Source organism: Oncorhynchus kisutch, unplaced genomic scaffold, assembly GCF_002021735.2.
Source record: "Oncorhynchus kisutch isolate 150728-3 unplaced genomic scaffold, Okis_V2 scaffold800, whole genome shotgun sequence".
Classification (NCBI taxonomy): domain Eukaryota; kingdom Metazoa; phylum Chordata; class Actinopteri; order Salmoniformes; family Salmonidae; genus Oncorhynchus; species Oncorhynchus kisutch.
The window spans coordinates 77,175-92,356 of NW_022262745.1; the positions used below are offsets into that span (position 1 = coordinate 77,175).

Here is a 15,182-nt window from a genome sequence, read left to right on the forward strand (position 1 = left end):
GGCAGGTGCACAACTGACCGGGGAGTGAGTGTTGATTTTACTGGCTTTTGCTGTGATTGTTCATGTGAGTGTTTTTGGCTATTCATGTCCCTCCATACATTTTTGGAATTTGGGTCATAAGTATAATAACACACACTGCTGTGTAATGTGTAACTCTGTGTTGGTGTATGTGTCGAATTGCTAGACTTTATCTTGGCAAGGTCACAGTTGCAAATGAGAACTTGTTCTCAACTAGCCTACCTGGTTAAATAAAGGTGAAATAAAAACAACTTTAAAAAACTGCACAGGCCCGAATCTGACCCGCTTTTTAAATGATTTAATTTTAGTAGCCAAGTCTAATTTTAAAAGGCTCTGTGCCTAATTTGTATATATTGAATGTGGACTGATTTTATATATTTTTTCATTTCAGAGTTGCATTGCCTAAAATGAATCACTCTGGGCCTGAGAAGCGCGAGCAGAAGTTCGTGCTCGACTGCATCGCTGTCAGTTCGGTTGCGCTCGGGTATGAACACATGCGCCCCCGGCTCTGGTCGGTGCTCCCCGGGTACGACGCACGCAATGACCCCCACGCTGCGCGCTACACGACCACCCCATCGGTACAGAGGGTCCCAAAGAAGACCACCCCGTCGGTGCAGAGAGTCCCACAGAAGACCACCCCGTCGGTGCGGAGGGTCCCGCAGAAGACCGAGAACAAGGAACTGAAGAGCGCCGCTGCCCAAAAGTCCCTAGACCTGAGGAACACTTCCGGAGCAGGTAGGCTGTTCTATTCTATTCTAGGATATTCTATTCTATTATATAGGCTGTTCTATTCTATTCTAGGATATTCTATTCTATTATATAGGCTGTTCTATTCTATTCTAGGATATTCTATTCTATTATATAGGCTGTTCTATTCTATTCTAGGATATTCTATTATATTATATAGGCTGTTCTATTCTATTCTAGGATATTCTATTATATTATATAGGCTGTTCTATTCTATTCTAGGATATTCTATTCTATTATATAGGCTGTTCTATTCTATTCTAGGATATTCTATTCTATTATATAGGCTGTTCTATTCTATTCTAGGATATTCTATTCTATTATATAGGCTGTTCTATTCTATTATTTATGTATTTATTTATTTGCATTAAACGGGATTCATAATATGTCCTGTTTGACATCAAATTAGGTCCACAGAATCAGAGAAATAAGTTGACATATAAATGGTATAATTTGGTCATTTAGCTGACTCTTATCCACAGCTACTTTTTTTACAGGTGGTGGCTTCTCTGGCCACCAGGTGGAAATAATCAAGGCATGCCATTGCTTTGACCTATCGAATTAAGGATGGGGGAGATAGGCCTATAGGCTATGTGAAGTGACAAACAGTTTGGAGGAGACTGAAGAATAGGCTACAGTTATATTCTGAAGAAGCTATTCTATACCCTGCTGACATGCCTTTCTATTCTATTCAATAAATCAAGCTACTTTTATTTAGCAGTAGGTCTACATGGGGTTCATCATCTATACAGGTTTTACATCAGTAGGTCTACATGGGATTCATCATCTATACAGGTTTTACATCAGTAGGTCTACATGGGATTCATCATCTATACAGGTTTTACATCAGTAGGTCTACATGGGATTCATCATCTATACAGGTGTTACATCAGTAGGTCTACATGGGATTCATCATCTATATCGGTTTTACATCATCATCATCTTTGCTCAGAGTCACTGGTATCTTGTCTCTGCACCGGACAGGTCACTCCCGAGAGCAGGTGAGCAACCACAGTGGTCTCATGTCGGACATCAAGCCGCTGATAGGCTACAACGGGCAGTTTGGGTTTCGGCGCAACACGCCTAACCTCCGGCGGAACCCATCCAGCTTCGGAGAGGTGACCACGTTCCAACTCCATTGAGTACAACGGCCGAAAAGGTATCATCATCATTATGAAGTTCCAATGAGCGACAATAAATGTGTCCAGAGAATGTAAACCCTATAACTTGATGAGTCATTATTTATGCCTGTTTATCTCTGCTTAACGCTGGGGTGATAATATAACAATAGCAATATTCTGTTCACAGACTGCTATAGCCTACTGTCACAGACTGCTATAGCCTACTGTCACAGACTGCTATAGCCTACTGTCACAGACTGCTATAGTCTACTGTCACAGACTGCTATAGCCTACTGTCACAGACTGCTATAGCCTCCTGTCACAGACTGCTATAGACTACTGTCACAGACTGCTATAGCCTACTGTCACAGACTGCTATAGCCTACTGTCACAGACTGCTATAGCCTACTGTCACAGACTGCTATAGCCTACTGTCACAGACTGCTATAGCCTACTGTCACAGACTGCTATAGCCTACTGTCACAGACTGGTATAGCCTACTGTCACAGACTGCTATAGACTACTGTCACAGACTGCTATAGCCTACTGTCACAGACTGCTATAGCCTACTGTCACAGACTGCTATAGCCTACTGTCACAGACTGCTATAACCTACTGTCACAGACTGCTATAGCCTACTGTCACAGACTGCTATAGCCTACTGTTATAGACTGCTATAGCCTACCGTCACAGACTGCTATAGCCTACTGTCACAGACTGCTATAGCCTACTGTCACAGACTGCTATAGCCTACTGTCACAGACTGCTATAGCCTACTGTCACAGACTGCTATAGCCTACTGTTACAGACTGCTATAGCCTACTGTCACAGACTGCTATAGCCTACTGTTCACAGACTGCTATAGCCTACTGTCACAGACTGCTATAGCCTACTGTCACAGACTGCTATAGCCTACTGTCACAGACTGCTATAGCCTACTGTCACAGACTGCTATAGCCTACTGTCACAGACTGCTATAGCCTACTGTCACAGACTGCTATAGCCTACTGTCACAGACTGCTATAGCCTACTGTCACAGACAATGGATTTCAGGTAGCACCATTGATGTACACTATATATACAGAGAGGAATAATGGATGTGCTTCCATCTTTGTGGCAACAGTTTGGGGAAGGCCCTTTCCTGTTTCAGCATGGCAATGCCCCCATGCACAAAGCGAGGTCCATACAGAAATGGTTTTTTCGAGATCGGTGTGGAAGAACTTGACTGGCCTGCACAGAGCCCTGACCTCAACCCCATTGACCACTTTTGAGATGAATAGGAATGCTGACTGTGAGCCAGTCCTAATCACCCAACACCAGTGCCCGTCCTCAGTAATGCTATTGTGGCTGAATGGAAGCAAGTCCCCGCAGCAGTGTTCCAACATCTAGTGGAAAGCCTTCCCATTAGAATGGAGGCAGTTATAGCAGCAAATGCCCATGATTTTGGAATGAGCAGGTGTCCACATACTTTTGGTAACCTATTGTATTAGTTTACTATCACTAACCAGGTTTCCATCCAAACTTTTTATGAGACTTAAGTAGACTACATTTAAAAAAAATACAGACCTGATGGAAACAGATTTTTTTTGTAAACTTTCCAAATGTCCACAAAAACAAATGCTAGACAAGGTGGGATCTTTTCCTGTCAGTAAAATTAATTATGCGAGAAATGTTATGGAAACACTTTTATGAGCCAATATTGATATAATAACCATCATATTAAAGTAAATGGTGTCAACTATGACTTGTGTTGTCCTCCCATTATGACGTAGTAGAGAAAGCACGCAGTTTATTAGGCTACAGATGAAATCAATTACGATTCATTTCACAGGGTCTGATTCAGTTTGGTTTCCGTTTGACAAATACAAATATTCTTGCTTTTATCCACAACAATCTCATCATGTAGCCTACCTGCCTAGCCAGCCCGAGCTGTTGGCTAGAGTGCACGGGCCAAGCCCAGAGTATGCGCATACTGAATGCTATTTAACTCCAGTGTTTGTGACAAAACAATATATTGAGTTGAAAATGGGATGGAAACACATTGAACTTTAGATTTTTATTAGATACATGAAAACGTCATGTTGGAGGAAACACCACTGGTGGGGTAATTCTCATTCAGTATCTCTAGTTTAAAAAGTATGCATTTTTATGGGTATTTTCTTTATTCCGCTAATTAAAGGTGACTCGATCCACGATAGGATGTTATGCCATAACAAATACACGTTTTCAGCTGCAGACTATGATGATAATGTCCAGAACTGCACTGAAGTCTTAACAAAACATGATGATCGATCCTCGACTGCTGTTTGACAAATAACAATACTCATGTCTTAATCATAATGATCTCATATAGACTCACCAGCCTGCCTGCACAGCCTACCCGCACTTTATCTGCAAACTGTTGACTAGAGCGCTTGTGCCAAGAACGGAGTAAGCGCATTTGCTATTTTATGCAAGTTTTGGCGAAACTGTTGGTAGAGTTGTAAATGCGATGCAAACACATTGAACTCTAGATTTTATTCGGTACCTGCACATTTGAAGGAAAAACAACATTTTGTGTGCACTACGTCATCATATGCAGATTTTTATCCTAAACAAGTCAGTTTAGTGGAAACACCACTGGTGGGGAAGTGCGCATATTTTCTTTATCCGGATTTGTTCAATATTATCATGAAAATCTGTCGCCAATTAGACGTAACACCTAGCTAGTGTCGCGATCTGCTCTCCTCACACACAGAAAGAAGGTGGCGCCAATATCCTAGATACACCAGGATTTCTGGCAAACCACAAGTATTGCGCAACGCCTTGTCAAGTCTTTATATTAGCACCTGCAATGGCACTAGAATCACTAAGTTTCACTTTGTCTTCATCAGTGGATAGATAGCATGCAACTAGGCCACTAAACGGAGTCACGAGCTTTATTCACTCGGTCCATTTGACTATAGATTATAGGAGGAGTCATGTGAAATATAATATATTAAAATCGAAATTCCAGTTCATACCGAGAACGAAACTGCTATTCTAAAGTTTAAAGGGAAGTAGCCTAGAACAGAAAGCATTACCTCAGTTTCTGTTAATGGTCTGCGAAAATACACAATATAATCTTGGAATTGACCTCCACACTCACAGCTGAGTAAGTTATTAATTCCTTTACTGAATGTTATTGTATTGTAGGTTATTCTTATTCTATCTATAGTCATGCAGCTTGCTATAACATAATACAATATTGCTGATCTGGTAGTACCTGTTTATAATTTAACTTTCATGAAATGTTCGCTTAAGTTTCTGTAATTTTTTTCAATATATTTTTTAAGACTTGCGGATCTGGGGGCTTTTCACCAACTGACTTTCTCTCTCTCTGTGTGTTTTGTCTGTGTGTTTGTCTGTCTGTGTGTGTGTGAATTAAGAACATGATGAAGATGACCCCACTGTTTATGTTCCTCGTACTCTCTGCAACCAAAGGTCTGTTAGAATGAGCAGGTCACATCATGTATTATAAGTAACACATGATGAGTATCCTGCTCTAGAAACCAACCAAAAAGACCATTCATACAACAAACCTTTCATCACTAATTGTTGTACTATTGAGCACCCCCATAGCAATTTTAATGTTGGTGTCAAATGTTTATTTGTACCACATAAAATATTTGTACAGTACATTTAGGCTACCTACATAGTGCACTACTCTTGACCATAGTCCAACGGGGAGCCCTGATCTAAAGTAGTGCACTATATAGGGAATAGGGTGCCATGGACCCTGGTCAAAAGTAGTGCACTATATAGGGAATAGGGTGCCATGGACCCTGGTCAAAAGTAGTGCACTATATATAGGGAATAGGGTGCCATGGACCCTGGTCTAAAGTAGTGCACTATACAGGGAATAAGGTGCCCTCCGTCCTCCACTGAGACGGTCTCTTGGATGTTCTTCCCACAGAGCTGTTCAGAGGAGGCTGTGCGTTATGTGACTCTCCTCCATCTTCACATAAGTCTGTTGGTGTCCGGGAGGGAGAGATGGCAGTGCTAAAGTGCGGACTGTGCACCACCATGGCAGGGCACAGGGAGGGGAACCTGACCCTGGCATGGAGCAACCACTCTGGGCCTGGGGAGCTTCAGGAGCCTGCGGTGTGGATGTCTGAAGACACTCTCGTCATCCTGAGGGTCTCTCCCAACCAACAGGGGTCCTACTCCTGCTCACTACTGTAAGTGTCTGTCTCTTACAAATCTAGTTGGCCTTTTATTGTCCATTTTATCAATCATACTTTTGTTCTTTAATTGTTTTCTCCTTCCCTCTGATGTATTTTATGCGTCATTCTGTTGATGCGTTGATTCATTGACTGATTGAATGGTTGATGATGTGATTGATTGATTGATTGATTGGTTGATTAATGGTCATATCTCTCTCTCTGGACTGTTTCAGCAACGCCAGTGGCCAGCCCCTGAGAACAGTGTGGTTTAACATCACAGTGTTCTCTGGCCAGTGTTACATAGATATGAATGTGTATCAAGCCACGTGCTATCTGAGACAGTCCTGTGAAAAGTTAACCTGCACGTCAGACAGCGTCCCACAAAACTTCACAAAACATAATTATACGTGGTACAAGGTATGACCTCTTCTTTTCTTTACCCCCCCCCCTCCCCCTCCCCTCCCCTCCCCTCCCCTCCCCTCCCCTCCCCCTCCCCTCCCCCAGTAGATGACAAAGTAGTAGTAAATATCCACTGATGTTGAGTTTCCACTAGTTCTTCTTACTTGCCTTTGGCTAAAACTAAAAACATGCGTCATTACATGTGCTTGAAGAGGTGCGTTTTCCCTCTAGCCGTTGGCAAGGTGCTATTGAATAGTCTGTTGTCGTTTTTTTCCACGAGACCAAAAGCCACAGGGTATTTCCCTGTTATATGATGTTTTTCCCCTGGCCTGAGTGGGTGTCCTAGCTAGCATAGGGACCAGCATCAACATTTTAGTTCACCAGTCATGGATGGTGCAGCAAAACTCTCACAACTCTCTGTTTTGTGATTAGCATCAATAGACACTGGCTTTGTATTACCTGTTTATTACCAGTTGATTACCAGGTGATTACCAGTTGATTACCAGTTGATTACCAGGTGATTACCAGGTGACTACCAGTTGATTACGAGTTGATTACCAGGTGTTCTGCCTTCTTATTATTCGAACATGCTGGTCATTTATGAACATTTGAACATCGTGGCCATGTTCTGTTATAATCTCCACCCGGCACAGCCAGAAGAGGACTGGCCACCCCACATAGCCTGGTTCCTCTCTAGGTTTCTTCCTAGGTTTTGGCCTTTCTAGGGAGTTTTTCCTAGCCACCGTGCTTCTACACCTGCATTGCTTGCTGTTTGGGGTTTTAGGCTGGGTTTCTGTACAGCACTTTGAGATATCAGCTGATGTACGAAGGGCTATATAAATACATTTGATTTGATTTGATTTGATTTGAAGTGATTACCAGGTGATTACCAGTTGATTACCAGGTGATTACCGGGTGATTACCAGTTGATTACCATGTGATTACCGGGTGATTACCGGGTGATTACCAGTTGATTACCAGTTGATTACCAGGTGATTACCAGGTGATTACCAGTTGATTACCGGTTGATTACCAGGTGTTTAGCAGGTGATTAGCAGGTGATTCCTGGGTGATTACCGGGTGATTACCAGGTGATTACCTGTTTATTAATCACATTTATTTATAAAGTTCTTTTTACATCAGCAGATGTGACAAAGTGTTTATACAGAAACCGAGTCTAAAACCCCAAGCAGCAAGCAATGCAAATGTAGAAGCACGGTGGCTAGAAAAAACTCCCTGTGTAATATGTGTCTTGCCTGTTTATTACCTGTTTATTACCTGTATATTACCTGTTTATTACCTGTTTATTACCTGTTTATTACCTGTTTATTACCTGTTATTGCCTGTTTATTACCTGTTATTACCTGTTATTACCTGTTATTACCTGGTATTGCCTGTGTATTATCTGTGTCTTACCTGTTATTACCTGTTATTACCTGTTATTGCCTGTTTATTACCTGTTATTACCTGTTTATTACCTGTTATTACCTGGTATTGCTTGTTATTACCAGTTATTGCTTGTTATTACCTGTTATTACCTGTTATTACCTGTTTATTACCTGTTATTGCCTGTGTATTATCTGTGTCTTACCTGTTATTGTATGTTTATTGCCTGGTTATTACCTGTATATTATATGTGTCTTAACTGATATTGCCTGTTTATTGCCAGTTATTGCCAGTTATTGCCTGTTTATTACCTGTTTATTACCTGTTTGCCTGTTTATTACCTGTTTATTACCTGTTATTACCTGTTATTGCCTGTTTATTACCTGTTATTACCTGGTATTGCTTGTTATTACCAGTTATTGCTTGTTATTACCTGTTATTACCTGTTTATTACCTGTTATTACCCGGTATTGCTTGTTATTACCTGTTATTGCCTGTGTATTATCTGTGTCTTACCTGTTATTGCCTGTGTATTATCTGTGTCTTACCTGTTATTGCCTGTGTATTATCTGTGTCTTACCTGTTATTGCCTGTGTATTATCTGTGTCTTACCTGTTATTGCCTGTGTATTATCTGTGTCTTACCTGTTATTGCCTGTGTATTATCTGTGTCTTACCTGTTATTGCCTGTTATTACCTGTTATTACCTGTTATTACCTGTTTATTACCTGTTATTGCCTGTGTATTATGTGTCTTACCTGTTATTGTATGTTTATTGCCTGGTTATTACCTGTATATTATATGTGTCTTAACTGATATTGTCTGTTTATTGCCTGTTATTGCCTGTTATTGCCTGTGTATTATGTGTCTTACCTGATATTGCCTCTTATTGCCTGTTATTGCCTGTTATTGCCTGTTATTACCTGTTATTACCTGTTATTGCCTGGTATTGCCTGTTATTACCTGTTATTACCTGTTATTGCCTGTTATTGCCTGTTATTACCTGTTATTACCTGTTATTGCCTGGTATTGCCTGTTATTACCTGTTATTACCTGTTATTGCCTGTGTATTATGTGTCTTACCTGATATTACCTGTTATTACCTGTGTATTATATGTGTCTTAACTGATATTACCTGTTATTACCTGTTATTGTCTGTGTATTACCTGTGTATTACCTGTGTATTACCTGTGTATTACCTGTGTCTTGATTAATGCATTGTAGAACTGTGACACAGAGTTACGCTCTGACTTTGGCGATGGATACCTGACGAGTGCTTCTGAAAGTGACAATGGTTACTATACCTGCACTTCATACTACACATACAACTCAAAGCTCCATGATGGACAGGTGTTTACCTTGTCCAGAACGATGGAGCGGACAGTTAAAGAAGGTAAGAAGTTACTGGACATTAGTGGATATCAGGGTTGGGATACATTTTTACATTTCAGTCAAATTCAGAAAGTAAATCCAATTCCAATTTTGAAATATTTATTAATTGAAAAGAATTGAAGAGAATTAGAATTTCAGTGTACTTCCTGAATCGACTGGAATTGAAATGGAATTGACCCCAATCCTGCTGTATGGTTTTGGAGCTTCTGACCTTTTGCAAAGATACCTTGAAATGTATTTGTCAATTAAGATGTATTTCATGTTTGGTGGATCTGAACCTGGGTTACAGGGGAAGGCTAAAGTCAATGCAAGAACAAGGATCTGTAACTTATGTCCATATTGATGCTTTATTCTGTTCAAAACTATTCATAGAAAGAGTTTCCTTTTAACTACATTCATGTTTATGTTTCAGCTACATTAATATTTCTGTTTCAGCTACAGTGATATTTGGTATTAGGTACAGTGATATTTCTGTTTCAGCTACAGTGATATTTGGTATTAGGTACAGTGATATTTCTGTTTCAGCTACAGTGATATTTGGTATTAGGTACAGTGATATTTGGTATTAGGTACAGTGATATTTCTGTTTCAGCTACAGTGATATTTGGTATTAGGTACAGTGATATTTCTGTTTCAGCTACAGTGATATTTGGTATTAGGTACAGTGATATTTGGTATTAGGTAGAGTGATATTTCTGTTTCAGCTACAGTGATATTTCTGTTTCAGCTACAGTGATATTTCTGTTTCAGCTACAGTGATATTTCTGTTTCAGCTACAGTGATATTTGGTATTAGGTACAGTGATATTTCTGTTTCAGCTACAGTGATATTTCTGTTTCAGCTACAGTGATATTTCTGTTTCAGCTACAGTGATATTTGGTATTAGGTACAGTGATATTTCTGTTTCAGCTACAGTGATATTTCTGTTTCAGCTACAGTGATATTTCTGTTTCAGCTACAGTGATATTTCTGTTTCAGCTACAGTGATATTTCTGTTTCAGCTACAGTGATACTTCTGTTTCAGCTACAGTGATATTTCTGTTTTTGAGTTCTGAGTTTTGAATACAGTGATATTTGAGTTTTGACTACAGTGATGAATACAGTGATATTTGAGTTTTGACTACAGTGATGAATACAGTGATATTTGAGTTTTGACTACAGTGATGAATACAGTGATATTTGAGTTTTGACTACAGTGATGAATACAGTGATATTTGAGTTTTGACTACAGTGATGAATACAGTGATATTTGAGTTTTGAATACAGTGATGAATACAGTGATATTTGAGTTTTGACTACAGTGATATTTGAGTTTTGACTACAGTGATGAATACAGTGATATTTGAGTTTTGACTACAGTGATGAATACAGTGATATTTGAGTTTTGACTACAGTGATGAATACAGTGATATTTGAGTTTTGACTACAGTGATGAATACAGTGATATTTGAGTTTTGACTACAGTGATGAATACAGTGATATTTGAGTTTTGACTACAGTGATGAATACAGTGATATTTGAGTTTTGACTACAGTGATGAATACAGTGATATTTGAGTTTTGAATACAGTGATATTCGAGTTTTGACTACAGTGATATTATTGTATTGTACAGGAAGTTCCCCGGTTATGCCAAAGATCATCGAACCTCGGGATGGGGAGGTTATTGAAGTAGATATGGGTGAGTTCCTCTCTACCTATCTGTATGGGTGTCAATTAATGTCTTTACTGTCACGTGTGTGTGAATGTGTGTGCAGGGTTGGGGAGTAACAGATTACATGGAAGAGATTACAAAAAATTGTAACTGAAATCTATTACTCTACCAGCAATTTTTTTGTGTGTTTTTTTGTAATCAGATTACAGATACTTTTGAAAAACTAGATGATTACTTCGAGGATTACTTTTAAATTCAGAAAGGATGTTTGCGAAAACAAATATTATATTTATTTATTTTATTTCACCTTTATTTAACCAGGTAGGCTAGTTGAGAACAAGTTCTCATTTGCAACTGTGATTCTGGCCAAGATAAAGCATAGCAATTCGACACATACAACAACACAGAGTTACACATGGAATAAACAAAACATACAGTCAATAATACAGTAGAACAAAAGAAAACAAAAAGTCTATATACAGTGAGTGCAAATGAGGTAAGTTAAGGAAATAAATAGGCCATGGTGGCGAAGTAATTACAATATAGCAATTAAACACTGGAATGGTAGATGTGCAGAAGATGAATGTGCAAGTAGAGATACTGGGATGCAAAGGAGCCAAATAAATAAATACCAGTATGGGGATGAGGTAGGTAGATAGATGGGCTGTTTACAGATGGGCTATGTACAGGTGCAGTGATCTGTGAGCTGCTCTGACAGCTGGTGCTTAAAGCTAGTGAAGGAGATGTGAGTCTCCAGCTTCAGGGACTTTTGCAATTCATTCCAGTCATGGGCAGCAGAGAACTGGAAGGAAAGATAAGCACTTTGAGAGCCTGTTTGTAGACAGACTGAATAGGTTTTAATGTTGTACAGCAAGCTTGGGCCCAACTAGTCAAGCAGTATGTTAAGTGGGGGAGTATCATAGATTTGAAGTACAGTTTTGCTACCTCTGTAGTCAAACAATTTAGTACAGTGCCTTGCGAAAGTATTCGGCCCCCTTGAACTTTGCGACCTTTTGCCACATTTCAGGCTTCAAACATAAAGATATAAAACTGTATTTTTTTGTGAAGAATCAACAACAAGTGGGACACAATCATGAAGTGGAACGAGATTTATTGGATATTTCAAACTTTTTTAACAAGTCAAAAACTGAAAAATTGGGCGTGCAAAATTATTCAGCCCCTTTACTTTCAGTGCAGCAAACTCTCTCCAGAAGTTCAGTGAGGATCTCTGAATGATCCAATGTTGACCTAAATGACTAATGATGATAAATACAATCCACCTGTGTGTATTCAAGTCTCCGTATAAATGCACCTGCACTGTGATAGTCTCAGAGGTCCGTTAAAAGCGCAGAGAGCATCATGAAGAACAAGGAACACACCAGGCAGGTCCGAGATACTGTTGTGAAGAAGTTTAAAGCCAGATTTGGATACAAAAAGATTTCCCAAGCTTTAAACATCCCAAGGAGCACTGTGCAAGCGATAATATTGAAATGGAAGGAGTATCAGACCACTGCAAATCTACCAAGACCTGGCCGTCCCTCTAAACTTTCAGCTCATACAAGGAGAAGACTGATCAGAGATGCAGCCAAGAGGCCCATGATCACTCTGGATGAACTGCAAAGATCTACAGCTGAGGTGGGAGACTCTGTCCATAGGACAACAATCAGTCGTATATTGCACAAATCTGGCCTTTATGGAAGAGTGGCAAGAAGAAAGCCATTTCTTAAAGATATCCATAAAAAGTGTTGTTTAAAGTTTGCCACAAGCCACCTGGGAGACACACCAAACATGTGGAAGAAGGTGCTCTGGTCAGATGAAACCAAAATTGAACTTTTTGGCAACAATGCAAAACGTTATGTTTGGCGTAAAAGCAACACAGCTCATCACCCTGAACAGACCATCCCCACTGTCAAACATGGTGGTGGCAGCATCATGGTTTGGGCCTGCTTTTCTTCAGCAGGGACAGGGAAGATGGTTAAAATTAATGGGAAGATGGGTGGAGCCAAATACAGGACCATTCTGGAAGAAAACCTGATGGAGTCTGCAAAAGACCTGAGACTGGGACAGAGATTTGTCTTCCATCAAGACAATGATCCAAAACATAAAGCAAAATCTACAATGGAATGGTTCAAAAATAAACATATCCAGGTGTAGAATGGCCAAGTCAAAGTCCAGACCTGATTCCAATCGAGAATCTGTGGAAAGAACTGAAAACTGCTGTTTACAAATGCTCTCCATCCAACCTCACTGAGCTCGAGCTGTTTTGCAAGGAGGAATGGGAAAAAATGTCAGTCTCTCGATGTGCAAAACTGATAGAGACATACCCCAAGCGACTTACAGCTGTAATCGCAGCAAAAGGTGGCGCTACAAAGTATTAACTTAAGGGGGCTGAATAATTTTGCACACCCAATTTTTCAGTTTTTGATTTGTTAAAAAAGTTTGAAATATCCAATAAATGTCGTTCCACTTCATGATTGTGTCCCACTTGTTGTTGTTTCTTCAAAAAAAATACAGTTTTATATCTTTATGTTTGAAGCCTGAAATGTGGCAAAAGGTCGCAAAGTTCAAGGGGGCCGAATACTTTCGCAAGGCACTGTATAAATCGGATATTAGCTAGGTTGAATTTGGTTATCATGCAAACAGTTTTTTTCACATTGAGATGCAAACACGAGTCACTATCCACTTTGTAACCTGGTGTTAAGGTTTTCTTCCGGTGAAGGAGAGGAGGACCAAAATGCAGCATCGTTATTTGTAAACATCTTTAATAAAGATGAAAAACGAACAATAAACGTAACTTGAAAAACCTAAAACAGCCTTATCTGGTGCAAACAGAGACAGGAACAATCACCCACGAAACACACAAAGAATATGTCTGCCTAAATATGGTTCCCAATCAGAGACAACGATAAACACCTGCCTCTGATTGAGAACCACTCTAGGCAACCATAGACTTAACTAGACAACTCTACTATACCACAATCCCATAACCTATAAAAACCCCAAGACAAAACACACCACATAAATAACCCATGTCACACCCTGGCCTGACCAAAATAATAAAGAAAACACAAAATACTAAGACCAGGGCGTGACACCTGGACCATTACAGTAGTGAGTTATTGTGCAGCTTGTTGTTTGCTCTTTGCATGCACATATATCACTGTATCATCTGCATACATTTGAAATTCAGACCCAGTCTAGACAGAAGGCAGATCATTAATGTACAGGCTGAACAGGAGGGGCCCCAGTATTGACCCTTGGGGCACGCCTACATCATAGCTAAGAGTGGGCGACAGCTCATTGCTCACTCTGACACACTGAGTTCTGCCTTCAAGGTATGATTTCATCCATCTCAAGGCATCAGGGGAAAAGTTGAACTTGGACAATTTTGTGATGAGAATCTCATGGTTAACAGTATCAAAAGCCTTCCTTAGGTCCAGAAACACAGCCCCCTTTTTCTATCTTTGACTTCACATTTTCCAGAAGAAAGCAGTTGGCCGTTTCTGTGGAGTGTTTCGCTCTGAAGCCAAACTGCATGGAGTGTAATGTGGCTGTTTTTGAGGTGGGCAATCAGTTGTTCTGCTACACACTTTTCAACAACCTTTGACACCACAGGTAGTATACTAATGGGCCTGTAGTTACGCACGTCAGCAGGGTCGCCCGATTTAAAGATGGCCGTTATTATGGCCGACTTCCATACCCTTGGAAACACCCCGAGACCAATAGATGTGTTGGTGACCTTAGTAATGGGGCCAATGAGTGACTCTTTGTAGTTTTTAAGAAAGGTAGAGTCCAGCCCAAACACATCTTTGGCTTTAGAGTTCTTTAGTGAGCTAATCACCTTGTTCACCTTTGATTCAGAAACCTCCCTTAGGTTGAGCATCATTTACTAGCACTGAGCCCAAGAAACCAGTGGAGGGGTTCTGTCAGTACCCTGACAGAGTCAATAAAGTAGGAATTGAAGGCTATTGCTATTTCGACTGCATCCTGTGTTAGATTGTTATTCACCATGAGTTCTAGTCTTTTTGCAGTGTTACTATGGTCTTTCCCTGTTAATGTTTTTTAGATTCTCCCAGATCAGTTTAGAATTTCCCTTTGCTTCACCAATTATGTTAATAAAAATGTTTGCCTTGGACTGTCTGATTTCTTCCATCACCTTATTTCTCAACATGGTAAACCTACGTCTGTCATGCTCCAATTTGGATCTTAGGGCTATTTTTAGAGCATAATCTCGTTCTTTCATCCATTTCCAGATTTCTCCATTTAGCCAAGGAAGAGTGCTCT

The 15,182-nt window shown here is 40.0% G+C and overlaps 2 protein-coding genes across 5 annotated transcripts in view; both read left to right on the plus strand.

The window, feature by feature from the left end:
• The first annotated feature begins 415 nt into the window (after positions 1-415).
• On the plus strand, positions 416-1,960 carry LOC109882721 (uncharacterized protein C17orf98). The gene is made up of 2 exons (XM_031816457.1): positions 416-753; positions 1,750-1,960. Exons 1-2 carry the CDS (start codon positions 426-428, stop codon positions 1,905-1,907), a joined length of 486 nt encoding a protein of 161 aa, XP_031672317.1. The 5' UTR covers positions 416-425; the 3' UTR covers positions 1,908-1,960.
• A 2,708-nt stretch (positions 1,961-4,668) lies between these two features.
• LOC116362160 (uncharacterized) overlaps positions 4,669-15,182 on the plus strand; it is a 40,834-nt gene continuing 30,320 nt past the window's right edge. The window contains exons 1-6 of one of the 4 annotated variants that reach the window (XM_031816453.1): positions 4,669-5,019; positions 5,294-5,348; positions 5,821-6,085; positions 6,304-6,487; positions 9,079-9,247; positions 10,860-10,925. In XM_031816453.1, the coding sequence (XP_031672313.1) occupies positions 5,297-5,348; positions 5,821-6,085; positions 6,304-6,487; positions 9,079-9,247; positions 10,860-10,925 (736 nt within the window). In that variant the 5' untranslated portion in view covers positions 4,669-5,019; positions 5,294-5,296. Of the gene's footprint in view, positions 5,020-5,293; positions 5,349-5,820; positions 6,086-6,303; positions 6,488-9,078; positions 9,248-10,859; positions 10,926-15,182 lie in introns of those variants that run through there. The other 3 variants (XM_031816450.1, XM_031816452.1, XM_031816454.1) reach the window with 3 other exon arrangements.